The sequence below is a fragment of the Peromyscus californicus genome, unplaced genomic scaffold (assembly GCF_007827085.1).
Source record: "Peromyscus californicus insignis strain IS unplaced genomic scaffold, ASM782708v3 Scaffold_18__1_contigs__length_77618521, whole genome shotgun sequence".
Taxonomy (NCBI): domain Eukaryota; kingdom Metazoa; phylum Chordata; class Mammalia; order Rodentia; family Cricetidae; genus Peromyscus; species Peromyscus californicus.
Window position 1 is genome coordinate 44,642,216 of NW_026294480.1, and position 18,723 is coordinate 44,660,938.

Here is an 18,723-nt window from a genome sequence, read left to right on the forward strand (position 1 = left end):
AAAGAGTTCAAGCTGCGCTGTTGGGGTTTGGAATCTTTTTCTCTTGGCTTAAAAAAAGTCTATTAATTAAATCAATTTTAGTGAACAAAAGGACAATTGATTTCAGATGAAAGAGAAGCCTGCCCCTAGACCAAAGACACATGAAGGGCTACAAGGTGGAAGCAGAAAGGAAGAGCCAGATGTAGTCTCTGGGGAATTCCCTGACGGTTTCTGAGCAAGGAGGAAACCCACATCCCTTTTTATCTCTTGAACACCAGGCTCTTCTTAGCTCATGGTTGTGAGTTCCTTGAAAGGATCAGAGAGAAAGACAATGGTTATTGTATGCCTCGCTGGCCACCGTTGTCACCGATTCTTCATGTGGTGAGAGACAGACAGACTGACAGGAATAACATAATCCTTTGACAGAGGAAGATACTGAAGCTCAGACTGTTAGGAACTTGTTCATTTGTCCCAGAGATGATATGCAGCATGAAAGTCTGTCCAAAGGTGTTTCAGGACCTGAAACACATTCTTCTCTGTCCTTTCCCATACCTAGCCTTCCAATTCTTTCTATTTCCTGCATCTGGGAAATGTGAGAACCTGGACAGCTTAAGCAGACAGGTAAACGGGGCTACAGAAATATCGTGATTGACTTGTTAGTGGATGATTGTAAAAGACATCTTCTGATTCTGGCTTCTCAAATTTCTGGAAGAATTATTAACTAAGAAGCAATCTTTATTGCCTCGTACATGATGTCTGGCTCATGACAGACACTGAGAGTTTACAAACCCGTTGCTAGCAAGGTACTTACAGCTATGGAAAATCGCTGAATGTTTTCATCCTCGCAGTCTTCAATGACCTGTTTCAGTCGATAGTTATCATGTGATTCTCCATCAGTCACTATGACCATGACCTTTTTAACTCCCCTCCTGGCACCCCGAGCTTCAGTGAATGCCTCTTTCCTGAAGGAAACACAGACCAAAAGGGAGGCTGGTCAAACTCAGCCCAAAGTCAGACAAAATAAAAAGCCCTACAAAAATACAGCAACTCTGCATAGCCTAATACTTCCCTCCAAGGTGAATGATCAGGGACTCCAGGGTCAGAGACGAGAGGCACCGTGATTCCCATCTGCAATAGTTCCACAGGTGTTGCACGTGATAGGGACCCAGCATATTACCACTTGCCACAGATGCCCATACAAAGCACAGGTGCATTGCTTTCCTTGGAAGCTTTAAAGGAGTGTTGTGACTGGTGTCAGTGTGGGAAAGAATATTCACATCTACTGTTAGAAGTGAAGCTTGGACTATAGATACCACAGACAGAGGAAGTTTTCCTATTATTCACTTACCTTCAGCAAGAACCAGGCCAAGTCAGTTAAGCACAATCCCCCAACTTACATGATTTCTCTTAGTAAGTTTTCATCAAATGACTCCCCCCCCAACTCTGTCCCACATTAAATCTCTACTTGTCCTTGTATTAAAAGCTGAGCCGAATGTCACTCAACTGCAACACCCCATTGCAATGGTTCCCATCTTTAAGAACCTTATGAATATTTTTTTCTTTAGCATGAGCCTGTAATGCAGATTTTCTGATTTCTTTAAATGCTTAGACAAAAGGTGAAGACAGATGTCAAAAGCTAAGTTTTAAAGGAAGTTTGGACATGAATATTGTATGACATTTAGTCTATTTTGCAATTCTAATTCCTTAGTGGATCATCCAGAGCTTCTAATTCTCTGAAGATTAAGGTCATAGCTGAACGTAATGAATGTCATCTAATGAAGATGATTAGCAGTCCTTTCTGAGAGAAATTCTGGTTGCTCTGAAACTCGAGCCGACTTCATATAACAGAAGAGCAGGCAGCTACAGAACTGCAGAGTCCACCCTTCCCGTCTCAAGTGCATTCCTTAAGGAGTTAGCATGTCTGAAACACCAACACCTAATAACGCCTTTTCTTAGAATGAAGCATCATCCCTCGCCCCCCATGGTCCTTTAAAATTTTAAGTATTTCAGGAAAGCCACTTACTTTGGGATAGGAGAAGTCAGGATTTATGAGTAATTAAATAATTTAAGCCTGGTTACAGGAATGAAAAAGAAGGGAACATCCAAAGCTATTCTGAACTGAAGTGAATGAATTCACTGAAAATGAAGATAACAGATTCCGAAGCATTCAAAATATTTTTTTTTTTGTAACGGGCTCCCCTTAAAAGGAATAAAACACAATCAAAACTGTGCTTACACATGATAAATTAATGTGTGAGAAAAATAATGCTGTAGTATCATTAAAGACTCTTTGTGTAACCCCCAAACTTAATAAATTCTGTCTACAGATAGGTCATGTGAGAAATGTGGGCAAACCCCATATAAGGCCATGGTATTTCAAGTAGCATTTGTACAGGAGTGGAAGCAGCTACAGTGGTTCTTCCATTAGTCACAAAGATAAATATTCATTCTTAAGCTTTTGCCTCTGGAAAACGCACAATTCTTTACAGGCTCAGAGCTTTCAAAGCAAGCTCTGACTTTCTGCGAATGTGTGTTCACATTCAATCAGCTATTGAGGGCACTCTCAGAATACCTACACATGTGCACCCTTACGCATGCAAATATGCCATCCTATAAGCAGATAAATGCACAGTTACCACAGCTATTTGTGTTCGTGTGTGTGTGTGTGTGTGTGTGTGTGTGTGTGTGTGTGTGTGTGTGGTGTTCCCATAAAATCTGAACCATGTGCTTTTCGTAGCATTTATGACTGAATTAGCTTCCTATGGTATCCATTCTCACAGGCAAGTGGAACGTGACCATAGTAAATTACCTTCTCAAAATCAGCCAAGAGTGCAGAAGTTGAAACAACTTAACAGAAGTATTCTTTTTTTCTTTTTCTTTCTTTCTTTCTTTTTTTTTTTTTTTTTTTGAGACAGGATTTCTCTGTGTAGTTTTGGTGCCTGTCCTGGCTCTTGCTCTGTAGACCAGGCTGGCCTGGATCTTGTTCTATAGAACAGGCTGGCCTCGAACTCACAGAGATCCACCTGCCTCTGCCTCCAGAGTGCTGAGATTAAAGGCGTGTGCCACTGCCACCCGGCCAGAAATATTCTTAATATGAATCAAAACACTTATGAAGCATCTTGTGAAGTTTAGGTTTTGCTTAGACATTTGCTAGGTTTGAAAATAATGACAGAAGGAAGAGCCAGAGATAAGAACTGAAAGACTGGAGAAAATACAGGAAGTACAGTGCTCTGCATCTGTAAAAGAAAACACTTGGAAGGTTCTTATGAAGCAAAATTTGCCCAAAGAGTAATGAGATGAAAGGCAGAGAAAATTTAGTAAAAGAAGGAAGCAGGCAAGGCACCGCAGATGGTGGGGACATTTCATTTTTTAAAATAATGTTGTGATGAAGTTTTTTTTTTTTTGATAAGGCAACATTTAATTTGGCTTCTTAAAAAATTCTTGAATGAGGACCAGAGGAGTAGCCCAGTCACTAAAGCTCTGGTCTTTGTAAACATGAAGACCAAGTCCAGTCTTCAGAACCCATCTTAAAAAGAAAGCTAGGCCGGGCGGTGGTGGCGCACGCCTTTAATCCCAGCACTCTGGAGGCAGAGGCAGGTGGATCTCTGTAAGTTTGAGGCCAGCCTGGGCTACAGAGCAAGATCCAGGACAGGCACCAAAACTACACAGAGAAATCCTGTCTCGAAAAAAACCAAAAAAAGAAAAGAAAAAGAAAAGAAAAAGAAAAACAAAAACGAAAGCACCCGAGGTTGTCCTCTGACCTCAAGTGAATACGTGCGTGCACACACACACACACACACACACACACACACATGCACGCACCCATGTAACACATAGATTCATAGGGTCTATTTTCAAAATGAGGTGCACTCACAGTATTATTGAGGTGAGTTCATCAGAGTTGCAGGAAAGTGCTAGGTTTGTCTCTCCCCGATTGGCATGTGGCATCTGCTTGTCTCACAACTGTGAGAGTTCGAAGTTAAGTTACAGGTGGTCTGATGCATGACTGACTTCAGGATCAGAAAAGTGGGGTGGGGGTAGCCTCAAACCCCAAATCATTTATTGTACAAGACTTTGTGTCCTGGGCCAATTGGATGTGGAGTTTGAGAAGGGTGCAGTTCTAGTCTAAAGGAAAAGAGAATAGGAATTTCGGGGGGTTGTAGAAGTTTTTAAAAATGAATAACTTGTTCCAAATCAGCATGCTGACCGTGTTTGCCTTGCCTGTGTGCCAGCATTCCTTTCTGAAGAATAGTACATTAAAAACTGCTTCATTTTTACTAGTCTCCTGAATTTGTAATCACCCTATATCCAATGGCAGTGCGCGTACACACGAGCGCGTGCACACACACACACACACACACACACACACCCTATATGTAAATTAGAAAAATCCTATATCAAGTACTAGTGATACAAGAACATGGTAGAATATGTAAGTTGAGTCGACATAGATTGTATTTTGATACATTTATCGATATGCCTAAAAGTGAAAAATAAAAATCAAATGGATACAATAATGTTGGGAGGCATTGCTGGCTGGTCAGAGTTTGCAGTCTATATCATGGCCCGGAAGATTTTTCCAAAGCTTGATGACATGGGACTCCTTCCCCAGCAACACAACTTCCGGTAGGCCCTTATCTGGAAAATATCCCCCGGCCTAGAGGACTGACCTTATCTGAAAGCTGTCTCTAAGCCTGGATGCTTAATTTACCTCTAGGTTGACCCTTGGTCACTGCTAGATGCCTCCCTTGTTGCACATATGGTAATTAAGACTTGTACTAGGAGCTCTGCTATAGGACCCTGCTGCCACATTTGAAGGCTTATGATAGGAGCATGCCACTTAATGCAAATTAGGCTTTGTCCCCAGGCTCCCCAATCGTATATATTTTCTATACTCTGGAATAAAGCTGAGCTGATTCACTGTAGTCTCTCCCAGAGGGCTGTCTCTGTCATGTTTACATGCAATACAAGGATCTCTGCCCCTTTGTCCTCGTTGACGGATGGCCAACTGACCTCGAAGACAAAAGGGAGCCCTCACACAAGAATTAATGTTAAGCATCAGTTCACAGCAGCATATCAACTATTGTTAAGTTTTTAGTTGATTCACCATCAGACCCTTGAAATGAAAGGCAAAGATAAGCAGGGTAGTGAGACTACATTACTGTAGAACTTGATTGTTTAATAGTAAATCTCCTAAATGGAATATGAAAAATGTGGCATTGAATATTGTCAAGGTAAACATCGAGTCAAATTCCAAAGGCAGGCATTGCTAGCGGTTGTACTGAATGGTCTTTTGCACATTTTTATTTTTATGTTGTTTTACTTTTGAGGTTATAATATCATCATTTCTCTATTCCTTTTCAACCCTTCAAACCCTCGTATATAACCCCTCCTTGCTCTCTTTCAAATTCATGACCTCTGTTTTCATTAACTGTTGTTGAATGCGCAGACAGACATACATTATCATATATATGATATATATTCTACATTATCATGTATATGATACACACACACACGTATGTGTGTGTGTGTGTGTGTGTGTGTGTGTGTGTGTGTGTGTGTGTGTGTGTGTTGTGTATGTGTGTGTGTATGTGGAGGGGCCCCAAAATAGCTTGACCACACAGCAGCCATGACAGGCTTAGGGGCCTAGACACAGCTTCTGTGACAGGTTTACTGGCAGGCAAACCCAGATCCAGGAAAAGCCTTAAGCTGATAACACCCAAGGATCCACCCAGGGGTGAGGAAGTACCTGATATCCCAAACATTCCAACCATTAGATAAGGTGGCCAGATGTCCTTGAGTTTAGCACACACCTATTTTTTGTTTTACAGATACCCCTTGCTATGATAAAAACTCTGCCCCACCTGAGCTCAGGGCTCTCTTCTCTCACTGCTGTGTCGGACAGACAGAGGAACCAAGCTCCAGAGCTTGAAATAAAGGCTCTTGCTTTTTCATGCGGGATTTGGTCTCTGTGGTGGTCTTTTGGGGGTCCCTGTGATCTGGGCATAACATGTACATACATATACACACACACATATACACATACACATACAAACACACACACACACACACACACACACATATACCTACTTAGTATGTATAATGTTACCTGTATATATGTTTTCAGGGCTGACTGATGGATACATCTACAAGATAACTCCTGTACCTAAGGCTCAGGGAACATTGCAGAAGAGGAGACAGAAAGACAAGCCAAAGAATCAGGAACTTGCTGTGAGATTTTGTCTCCTAGAGATGTCAGAAGTCACACCCATAAAGTCTCACCAACATGATTTTTAATACATACCTGGCTGTGTCTATTCCAAGGGCTGTCATTGTTTGGACACCACCTCTCTGGTTTATTTTGTTTGCTGCAACAAGGACCTCTTCTGTCGATGAATACTTATTGAGGTTGAACTCATGGGTTACATTTTCTCCATACTGTACAATTCCAACCTGAAATACCAAGTTATCGTTGAGTCATGCATCTAGCAAAATTTCCTACTCTTTTTTCTTGACTTTAAACATATAGGACCAGTAGAATACCTTTTAGCTTTTTAGACGAATGTCATAATTGATCAATACATAAAGCCTTCTACCTTGATAGCAATAAATAATGGCCACTTTGTGAATATGAACAGTCCAAAGAAAAACATAAAACTGCTGTCACTATCTAATCAAAAAATTTTAGAGAATGATTCCAGCAGGCTCCCAGGGCATATTCTGCTATATTTTAACCTTCTTTTGTTTTATTTTCTTATATGACTGATTCATATTATAGTAACAAATCATCACATTTAATAAATGAGGAAACAGAGTCTTAAGAACTAATTTCCTGGCTGGGGATATAACATACATGAGGCCCTGGGTTCAATTCTCAGCAGGGAAGGAAACAAACAAACAAACCAAACTCATACTCCACACTGAAGAGGGAGACAGGGGTCTAGCCTCAGAAATGTCAAAACTGGGTCCCTCCTAGCATCCCCCTTCTTTAGTTAACATGAGCTGCTAGCTTCTAGTAATCAAGAGAAAACTTGAGCTACACTAGAGTAAATAGGCAAATGAATAAGCTGATAATATTTTAAAAAAGAAATAGAATATGGTATTTCTCCCTTATAGTTGTTTAGTTGGTCATAAGGTTAAATAAAGGAGCTGGAGAATCTATATAATTGTGAGATGAGACATATATTGTAAGATGATTGAACATGAATTCTGCTTATTTTATGTCTAGGATAACCTTGTTCCTCCACAAATGCATTTTGCACCCAATTTCTCTACTATATATCCCAAGACTGTAGGTTATTCAATTGGAATTTTATTCCCTATAGGAATAAAGGGTAGTGTAGTGATACATTGTTTGTAATCTAGGAAATACATGTTGCTTGAAGGTCAGAGAACAGAGCTAGCCCCAGAGTTAGTCATAGAGGTCAGGCAGTGGTGGCATACATCTATAATCTTAGCACTTGGGAGACAGAGGCAGAGATCTGTCTGGATTTCTGTGAGTTCAAGGCCGCATTGGGCTACATGAAATTAATCCAGTCTAAAAAGGAAAGAGCCAGGCAGTGGTGGCACACACCTTTAATTCCAGTATTTGGAGTCACACACCTTTAGTCCCAGCACTAGGAAGGTTGAAACAGGAAGTGATATGGCTAGGCAGAGAAAGGAATATAAGGCAGGAGGAGACAGGAACTCGTGATCTTTCAGGCTGAGGAGTTGGTGAGGTAAGAGGTGGTGGCTGTGGCTTGGTCTCCTTCTCTGATATTTCATCTTTCACCCTGATATCTGGCTCCAGGTTTTTATTGTAAGACCATTTAGGATTCATGCAACAAGGTAGGATGTAGCCAACTAGTTATACAAAATATTAAAAGTGAATGAGGACAAACCCATGACTCTAATTTAGGTTATTTCCTTGAGTTATATTTAAATGGTTTTATTACTCATTTTTAGATTTAAAATTATTGTCTCTAATGACAATACAGATTTAGATTATCAATCCTGAGGGATACTGACCTCTGAAAGAGAAACTCATAAATATTTTGATTTTTGCCATTATAAACATGCAATATAGATTTCAATGAAATACTTTTGTTACTCAGATATTCATTATATCTAATCTTAAGTACCAAGCTTCATAAAGATTTCTATGGAAGCCAGTTGTTCATGAATTTAAGATATCTCACTGAGCTTGTTTCCTTTTTATTTTCACATTTTTAGTTAATTAATCAGGAGTCTAAAAATTTGAAATTTTCTCTCCCACTCCTGTCCTTATTTTAACAGTACTGAATATCCTCTTCTCTCATGCCTTTGACCTCCTGAGCTCTGAGACTCTTTCCCTCTGGCTCATGGATGACAGCTCTCCTCAAGGGCTTCCTATCCTTGATTCTATCATCTGCAAGAGCAATAGTCTTAGTTCCAAGTGTTTTCTTCACTGGCCATTAACGTCAGCTCATTTGTCTGTTCTATCTAAGCTGTCAATCACTTGACCATATCAAGACCTCATGACTGCCAATATCTTTAGCAACCTATCAGCTAAGACTGGATTCTATGGTACAATTACTGTAATCATCTACTTGCAAAAATCTAACTCATTTAACCTCTTTTCTCCTTCACTAACTCACCTGGCTAACTTCCAACTCCAGGTAAATCCAGCTATCTTCATGTGTGATTCTGCAGTGCTGAATGTTTCTATGCAAAAGTCACTTAGCTTGTGTATCAGTCTCCTGCTAAAGTTACATCTATGAATCTCAAATGGGGTCTTGCATTTAAGCCCCACCCAACAGTCATACAACTTGCTACTAATGAACGTACTTTGCTCCCATTTGTTGATTTCAATCAGATTTTTCTCAAGGGCTGTTAAGGCTCACAGGAGAATTTATCTATTTATCTTAACTGTGCTCACAAAGAACTCACATGAAAGGGACAGAAGTCATACCAACCATTCAAGGCTGCTGGATACCAGGTATGTGTGAGTGACTTATTTTTACAATATACCTTACATATCTCAAAGAGTCTGCTCCGAATGATGGATTGTCTAAAGAAATTATCTTCACTATAAACACTGAAAACTCAAGATCTTGGTGTGGTGGTTTGAATGAAAATGTCTCCCACAGGCTAAGACGTTTGAAGACTGAGTCCCCAGTTGGAGGCACTGTTTGGGGAGATTTAGGAGTTGTGGCCTTGCTGGAAGAAATGTCACTGGGGTGGGCTTTGACAGTTGAAGACTCACACCATTTCTAGTTCACTCTCTGTGCTTCACACTTGTGGTTCAGCTTCTGCTCCACTTGCCACACCTGTGGCTTGCTTGCCATGCTTGGGCTCACTCCCCTGGAATCTTAAGCCAAATAAACACTTCCTTCTATAAGTTGCCTTGGTTGTGGTGTTTGATCACAACAATAGAAAAGTAATACACTTGGTAAGTCAGAGACATGTGCTTTATATTTTCTCATCTATCTATCTATATCTATCTATCTATCTATCTATCTATCTATCTATCTATCTATCTATCCAACTGTCATTATCTATCATCTATCCATGTATCTATCAGCTATTTATTTATTATCTATCATCTATCTCATCTGTCTACCATCTACTTGTCTGTTTCTATCTATCTATCTATCTATCTATCTATCTATCTATCTATCTATCTATCTACCTACATATCTATCATCCATCTATCATCTATCCATCCATATACAATCATCATTTGTCATCTACTAACACATTTCTCACTTCGGCAAGCTTATTCTTTGTAAACGTTAAGATATAGTGAGCTTACAATAGTCAGTTCCCTCACCTTTTCAGGGTGCCCAATGTCTAACTACCCTACTGGAGGCTGTTTTCAACTGACTGTCTTCAGGATTTTCACCTGTTTTGCTTTGAAAGTTTAGAGAACAGGAACACTTCTTTCTCCCAACCCATCACCCTCTCTTAGGCAGGGCTTGAGTGCAGGGAACAGCAGCCTGGAGCCTGGACTCAAGCTGCATGTCCCTTGTCCCTTTCAGGTGGATCTGAGGCCTGGACTCCACCTGAAACCACACCTCTGCTTATCCTCCGTCACTACTCCACTTTGCTTCCCTGGATCCTTGTTTCTTTTCTACAAGAAGTGCTTCCTTAATAATCCATACTATGTGACTCCTCTTCCCACAATCTGCCCTTGGAAACTGGACCGCAGGCATTATCGGTGCTCCTTTATTCCCACCTAAACCCAGATGTCAAGGTCTTGAACCTCAACCACAGCAGAGGTTGCTCTCACCTCGCCCACTCTCAAGTCCTGCTGTGTAACATTGGGCTATTAACTGAAACAATGCAGCCATCACATTAATTCCCCACTCAAAACCTCCCATTGTTCCCCCTTGCTGATATCAGGGACTCTGCAAAATAGTTTTATATAGTATTTTCACTCTCATTTCAAAGACAGAAGAGGTAAAATGCAATGTCAAAGTGCCAGGTTCCTTAAAAAAAAAAAAAAAGTTAAATCCAGGCAGTGGTGGCACACACCTTTATCCCAGCACTCAGGTGGCAGAGGCAGGCAGATCTCTATGAGTTCAAGGATAGTCTGGTCTACAGAGTGAGTTCCAGGAAGGTAAGGCTACACAAAGAAACACTCTCTTGAAAAATAAAAAAAAAAAAAAAGGAAGAAAGAGAAAAAGAAAAAAATTAAAATCAGAGTGAACACCACATATACACATCTCTCTCCCACAGCTTTGTCGCTCCATTCATTCTAGAAGATTCAACTCCACCTTCCTTGCAAAACGTTTCTCACCCAGCTGTCAACACAGCTTATATCATACTGCCGTTGACTTCCCCGTCTGAGAACTCAGGGGCACACTTGCCTACACTGCATTCTTCTCAGTTGTGCTGTGTGCATGTCTTATCTTTACAAGTGGAATGAAGTTCCCAGGGTCTGGCAGGGTAAAGAGCACGGACTACGTCACAGCTTTTCATGTTCCTTTATCCCTTCCTGCCGCTTTGTTTCGCTCACAGTTGACCCTCGTACATTCCGAATAGATGACTGTGACAGTGCAGAGAAGCCAGTGGAAAACTGAGATAGCCAAGAAACAGCGATAGGCAGACCAAGCATGACACACAGAGTGTGGGAAACGAGAAGGGAAGTGGGAGAAACTCAGATATTGGGGGAGGTGACCTTCAGTGTTGATTGATGGCCAAGTCTAGATGCATATTTTCTTAGAAACTAGAGAGAATAAAGCCTACTGTGGGGCTTCATTGGAAAGGGGACCATTCATTAATTTTTGCCTTAGGAGTCAAATAATAATATATACACATAATATTATGCTGAGTGCTGATAAGAACCAATTCAATATAGATGATTTCAGATCAAGATTAGCTTCTAATTTAGGGCCGATGAAACAAATCCATACAAGCATGACATATATAAATAATCATACAAAGTAAGTAAATATGAAAATTAAAGATGTAAAAAATGAGTCAAGCATTGAAAACAGGTCCTGGGGATCAAGAGGAGAAAGAAGCATTCATATTCACCGCTTTACAATGAAAAACTTCATAGACGAAGGTACATCCAGGTAAAGGATACAAAGCAGATTAGAAAATGCTATGGGGAAGAATAACGTGGCATTGATTCTGGAGCACAAGTCAGGGGGATAAGGAATCTAAGTCATTCAGGCAATTAAAGGAAAGAAAAACAATCAATGATTGTACTTAACCTGAAGTTGTCAAACTGTATTAGAATGTACAGAAACTTGAGAGTAGAATTTAAGTAGGGACTTTTGATACATAATTCACATGGGGGATGTTCTAGGTATTTTTGCTAAGTTGAGGGGAGTAAGCAAGGATGATAGTTGAAAGAAACAAGTGAGTTCAATCTGGACATTCTTTAATGAAGAAAAGCAAAGGAGTGGAGTATCAGCAAGAGTGGATGGATGCAGCAACACTGGACTCTGGTTCTACAGAGGGCTGATAAACAGTCACAAGGACAGCCTTATTCAGAGATAGTTGGAAGAGGCATGGTTAACACTGGGGCAACGTGTTTGACCTTCTTGATCAGTGGAGCAAAAGGCATAGGAGTGAAATGACAGCCAAAGACCAAAGCTTGATAGCAGTGCAGACCTGTAATCTTAGCCCTCAAGAGGTGGGGGAAGCAAAGATCAGGAATTCAAGGTCACTCAGTCTGCTGTGCAGGGAGTTCAAGGCCAGACTGGCCTACATTAGCCCCTGTCCCCCAAAAAGAAATAAACACACAACAACAAGAAAAAAAAAACCCTGAAAACAAGCAAATTAAACAACAGCAGAACAGTCAAAAGCCAGGGAGCCAAGAGCCAGCTACCCAAGAGTCTACTACATAAAACACACCCACTATCGGCCATGGATGTTCTTTCATGTGACATTTGCTGTAATTTCCCACTAAGTACAAGATGTACAAACAACCCCTTCTCATGTAGATCCTTCAAAATTAATTATCCTTTTACATTTTCTCCCAGGAAGTTCTAGCATCCTAGTCTATGTTAATAGGTAAGATTAAAAAAAAAATCCATGGTCAAAAATAATCTTGGAAAACACAGAGTAAAAAGTTAAATATGCGTCTTTACAGCAGGATCCCACTACCCCCTACTTCTCTCTTTTTCATACAAAAATGTAAACTGTACAAAAGAAAAGGCTTGTTTGAACAAGCACCTGGCTACAAGAAATAAGTAGAAGAGGAGAGGAGAGGAGAGGAGAGAAGGGGAGACTTTGCTCCTAATTCTGTCCTCAGTTGTGCTCCTCAAATTCATAAGCAGATTGTCTAGAAACTATTCTCTTTGCATTTGAAAAGAAAATGTTCCAATCACAGATTGGAGTAAAGACATGATGAATTTTAATTTTACTTAATGGAATGATTTTGTGAGGGACATACTCAATACACTATAAAACATAGTTTGGAAAAATTGCTGTATAACACTAGCCATTATCTACCTTTAAAGATCGACATTCTTACCCCTATTGTATTCGTGAAGTAGCTTTAGCATGTAGCTATACGAATGTACGTTTTTCCTTATTGCTAAGATGATGATTGTTTTTGCTTGTTTGTTTTAAAGCAGAAACACAATTTTGGAGTCTTTTCTTTAGTGATCATGGCATCTGATGTAATATTTGGTCAGCTAGGTACTTTAAAAATACATGCTGACTTAGAATCAATGAATTTTCCAAATGGTTTCATTTCTTTTGCAGCTAAAGGGAAAGTGACAAGTGAATGTAAAGCATACAAAAAGGGCACTATTAAAGCAATAGATAGATGATCCTGATTATTCTGTCATGAAACAAAGTCTCATATTAGATTCCAGTATTTTTCCAAAATAACAAGAAAATTAAAGAAAGAAAAACATTTGAAAGTGGTTATTAAGTATGCCAAGTCTGTGTACTTTTAATGGGATTTCTTTTTTAAAAAATAACATATGTATGTATGTGTCTATTTGTGGATGTGTGCATGTGAGTGCAGTGTCTGTGGAGGACAGAGTCATCAGATCCCCTGGAATTAGTGTTAGAGGTGGTTGTGAACCACTGTGGATGCTGGAAATGAAACCCACACCCCCCAGAAGAGCAATACATGCTCTTAACTACTAAATCATCTCTCTAGCCCAAAGTCAAAAAATTAAAGGAATCATTCACTCACTCAGAAGTATTATTTCCTTCTGTGGTCAAGTCACTTGTAACACTGGTGCCTAAATTTTAATAGTGTGAACTATGTTTACAAACTGTCATTCAGCAGTTAATATCAAATCAGCAGCCTCTTTAGGGAAGGAATGACAGGGAAAAGCTATCCCATTTTCCATGCATCAGTGAGACGCCAAACTGCTTAATATCACAAGAGCTCAGGGTTTGTTGCCTGACCAATATGTGCTTTCTTTTGTCAAATGATACCACCAATGCCCTGCCCTGCGACATGGTTCTTGCATGATTAAATCAGGCTACAAATGTGATGATAATATGGGCTGCAGTTGGAGCTAGCTGTCAGCACAAACCTTTCTGGAACTGTTATCCAAAGTCCGTTTTAAGCTTTTGTCACTATGAACAGGGACATAAATATGACCAGTTCAAAGCTATATGCTCATTTCTAAGGAAACGAGTCCTTAGAGTCATTTAGTTGTCTGATAAAGACAGAGATCCCAGCGAAGGGGCATCTTCAACGAGCATGTTGCTTGATGTAAAAGGCTGCAATGACGTCAATCCAAGCAGAAAACTGCAGACTAGAGTGATGACAACAAGTACTATATTTGTGGTCCAGGGACAAATTCTATGGAACAAATCACAGCTGGGACAAATGGGAGGAAATGAGTGAACACCTGTCAAGTAAGATTGAAATGCTGGAAGCCCACCAGAGTTTCTCATACAAGTGCCTCCTAGCCCAGGGTTCAATCTGACTTCATGAAGCAGAGTAAAGGAAAGGAGTCACTACAATGGGTTTTTGTTTGTTTGTTTGTTTATCTTACTATGAGAGAAACTGCCAGGGTTCTATTTAAAAAAAAAAAAAATGAGTGACCTGCTTATCTATAAACTCTAACCTGCATCCCAGAAATGAAAGAACAAAGGCATGATCCTGTCATCAAAGAATTCTCAGACAGCCAGGAGACACAGGCCCATAAAACAAATAGAAATGCTATGAAGGAATGAGAACAATGGGTGAGGGCATGAGAATGCCATGGAACCAGGAAAGGGGATCCTGTGGGTGAGATCATCCCAATAAATTGAACAAAAGTGACATTGGAAGGTATCTAATGAAGTCCACAGAGCATACAGGGCTGGGATGGCGAAGGGTGTTCCATCCAGAGGGAGTGTGAAGAGTCTCACACACTATATGCAGGGCAAGGAAGGACCAAGGAGAATCTGAAGATTGAGGTGGGCACCACTAGGGGATGCACTGGGAATGACTGTGGCCAGGTTGTCATTTGTGCCTTTAAGTGCCCTGAAGAGCTTGTACATTATTTAAAGGGCAAATAAAGTAGACTTTTATGTAAGGAGATTATCTGAAATTTACTTTGGAATGATTGTTCGAGTACATGTTGGACAGAGATAGGGAAGAATGGAGACCAGGAGACAAGCCAGGGTGAAGGTTCATCTCCTGCTGTGTACCACATTCAGAAATTCCACTGATTGGCAAGGCAGTGGCTGCAGGACCCACTTGGGCTTCATTTTGGACATAAAACCAATGAATCAGGTGCCACATTTAAGGCTTCTAGGAAAATGGCCATAAAATGTGCAGTAAAAAGAAAGATAAATAATATTCCTAAAATTTAATTAATCTCTCTCTTTCATTTTGTCTGCTTTAGTGCCATGCTGCACTCCTGATGGGAACAATCTAGACATTGTTCCATTAGTATATTTCACTTTTATATCAAGCCTCACAATTTACTGGTTTTATTTAGGGTAATGCACTTGTATTTGACATATTTACATCCTTCCCATTTATTATTCAAAACAATGTTATGCTTAGGTATTGAGGATCAATAAGACCTCTATAATGTTTATACCGTCATATCTTTTATGGCAAGCTCCAAGTACTTCAGGTTTGTTTTTATGGGTGGTTTTTGAAAAGGCAATTTTATGGCCTTTACTCTGCCTTAGGTAAAAGATAGGTTGGCAAAAATCCCTTGACTATGTTTGCAAAGTCTTAATGGGGCCACACCAGAAACATGGAGGGAATCATGAGTACCTAATTAGAATGATATCGCTATCATTTTTATGCATCTACCTAATGTATACACATTGTCTTGTGACAATATACACATAAGCATTTTTTTCTGTATTCTTCCTTCCCTCCTTTCTTTTCCCCATCTCTCTTTGTCTTTTTGGGATAAGTGTGATTTTGAGAAATGTTTCATGGCTTGAGAGTCTTTCATTGTTTGAAGTTACTAAAGGATGAATATGTAACTGCAGAAACAGGGCATCACTAATATCTTCATTGAACTAAATGTATTGTTGTCACTACAGAAAACAAAACCTCACAGCCCACAACCTTTTATTCCCTTTAAAACATATTTGGGGTGAGGTATTTCTGCTGACATCAACAAAGAGATATCTAAGGTTTTTCTAACTCTTAGTTTTGAAGATGTCTGATTTTTTTTAAGGTAGTATATTTTAATTTAGATTTTTGCATGAAATCACCGTGTTTGCAGGTTCAAATGGGGAAATAAATTAAGTAGCAACTGTTTTATGTGGCTCTATCTCGATTCAGACAAAACACCAAAGTTTACTTTTAGTTCAACCATTCTCCTGCCTCTGCTAATGGAGGTCAGAGGCCTGTAGTTGAGGAAGGGGCATGGCATGCTTTTCCTTTACTGGCCTTTCCATATGTTTCACTTAGGTTGTTACCCATCATTTCTGACCGTTCCAGACACAGAGTTGGAAAGATAAATTCCTACTTGATTGGTACTGTCCTAGGATGAGCTGGGGTCTCATAGCTGTCTACTACATAGCTATCTACTGTAGCTTTTTTGTGGGTCTCTTGAAAAATTCTTTTTATTGAGACCTCATGCTAGATCTTGGTGAGTGACCCATATTGATCATGGGAAACACACACATTCTTGACTCTAACAAATTCATGGAAGAAAGGAAGATCCCAGTATAGATGTCTCTGCTTTGACTTGACCAGCAGTAGCTAAACATAATTATTGGTGCTGCAGGTATGTTGGGGATTAGTTGGTCGTGTGTTCCAATTCTATAAACACATCACAACTGCTAGCTTGATGGAACATGTGTCAAGATCACTGTAGGGCTCAGGTGAATCTGTACAGAGAAATCTTCACAGATCCATTCTTTTCATATTATTTTATTTTATTTGGGTTATGTGCGTGTGGTATATGTACACATTCATGCAGCTGTGTGCATATGTGATAGAGGGTGCTTATGGATGTGTGTATTCACACACATATATGGAAGGCAGATGTTGACATCAAGTGTCTTCCTAGATTGCTCTCTGCCTTGTCTTTTGAGACAGGATCTCTTATTCAACTTGGAGCTCATCAATTTGTTTAGCTGGCAAATAAGCTCTAGGGAACGTACTTGTCTCCATCCCTCCAATTTAATGGTGAGATTACAGACATGTGCTAAGATACACAGTGTTTACATAGGTGATGTGGATCTGAATTTAGGTAACATGTCTGAACATCACGTAATTTACCTGCTGGGCCATCGTCCCAGTCCCTTAATTCCATTTTTAATGCAGTTATACCTTTAATAAATATCAGATGCCTAAGAGTTCCTTGCCCTTAGTTGCATAAATTTCCAATTTCTTCTGTAAAATCTCTCACACAACCTAGTTTATTTTTCTTCTTCTCATGAATGGAGGTATAAATGATAAGAAAAGGGAAGGAAAATTCTAGAAGTTAATTTTGCAAGTCAGTAAGAATTGAATGCTTTAATCACAACAAAAGCAAAGCAACCCATGAATCAAAATTTCTTTAAATTACATTCATAATCAGTCAGAAAATAAATGGTTGTCAAAACAAATTTTCCATGTTTGAAAAGATTTGCTTGAGACCACATGGGATATTAGCATACATTTCAGTTCCTATCTTTGGAGAGGAAATACTTTTCCACGTTTTATATACACGAACTATTTTCTGAATCCATTGAAAGGAGGTCAAGTTTTAAGAGTTTAACCTGTCATACTTAATGTCTTATCAAATGTTTAGCAAATGTAATTGGCTTAATGATCCCTTCTAAACCCTTTTACTTTAGAAAAGTATTTATGAAACTAGTCATTGATATATCTTAAATCAGAAGGTAAAGACAGTATAAATAACCAAGGCTAAATTAATATGCTTAGGGAAAAATTAAAAATGCCACCTGCAAAAAAAATCTCATCAAATATCCATCATCAGAGGAAAATTCAGCAAATATTATGCTGTTCACATCTTTTGTCAACTGTTCACTAACGTTAATCATTTCAATGATAAGCGGTAAACTAATGTGGGCAAGATAAACCACCCTTTGCTCTTGAGTTGACTGTACTCCAGAGTAAGTGGCAGATATGGACACATGCACATCAATATAAGCATCGAGTACTAAACTAGAGTTTCCACACTTTAATATATTTAAGAATCATATAAGGTTCAGGTTCATTGTTCCCATAACATCTTCACAAATTCTGATTCTGGAAGTGTTGGATATAGTCCAAGCACCTGGGGCATTTTGAAGCAGGAATTACAGCCTGTGTGTGAAGGAATACTGCCTCAAATAGAAGTCCCACCAAAGCAACAGTCACATCTCTTCTTTCCCACAATAACCAAAGTCCTCACACTGAGCTGCCACACAACACGCATTCACCAGTTATTCTGATTGAATAGATGAGTGAGTGTGGTTAAGCTTCACTGTGCCTGGTACATACAAAATGTGATGTGGAAGTTCAGAAATACAGTCAGTTTCTCTACTTTATTTTTGTAAATTAAATTACTTTTTTTGAGACAATGTCTCCCCATGTAGCACAGGTTAGTCTGAGACTTGCTGTGTAGCCCAGGTTGGCCTCACGTCACAATGATTCTTCTGTCTCATACTACTATACCCTGCTCAGTGTCTCTCTTTAGGAAATGGGTTGTCTTGGGTAGAGCTATGAGATACTACAAATGACACTGGGGATAAGGTTGTAGAAAGAAATATCTGTGAAATGGAACTAAATGAGTTTAACTCCATCCTCGACTTCACGATGAGTTCATTTCCCTCCATTAACCCAGTGAGTTCATTTCCCTCTGTTAACCTGTAGCACCTGGCCCTCAAGGGCTGGCCTCCATGCCTCTA

The 18,723-nt window shown here is 39.6% G+C and overlaps 1 protein-coding gene across 1 annotated transcript in view; it reads right to left on the reverse strand.

Moving 5' to 3' along the window:
* The window catches only part of Itga1 (integrin subunit alpha 1), a 146,578-nt gene that overhangs the window by 55,695 nt on the left and 72,160 nt on the right, over nucleotides 1-18,723 (reverse strand). Inside the window, exons 7-8 of the mRNA XM_052743314.1 lie at nucleotides 6,284-6,432; nucleotides 791-941 (exon numbers count right to left, since the gene is read on the reverse strand). Coding sequence (XP_052599274.1) covers nucleotides 791-941; nucleotides 6,284-6,432 — 300 coding nt within the window. The remainder of the gene's footprint in view (nucleotides 1-790; nucleotides 942-6,283; nucleotides 6,433-18,723) is intronic.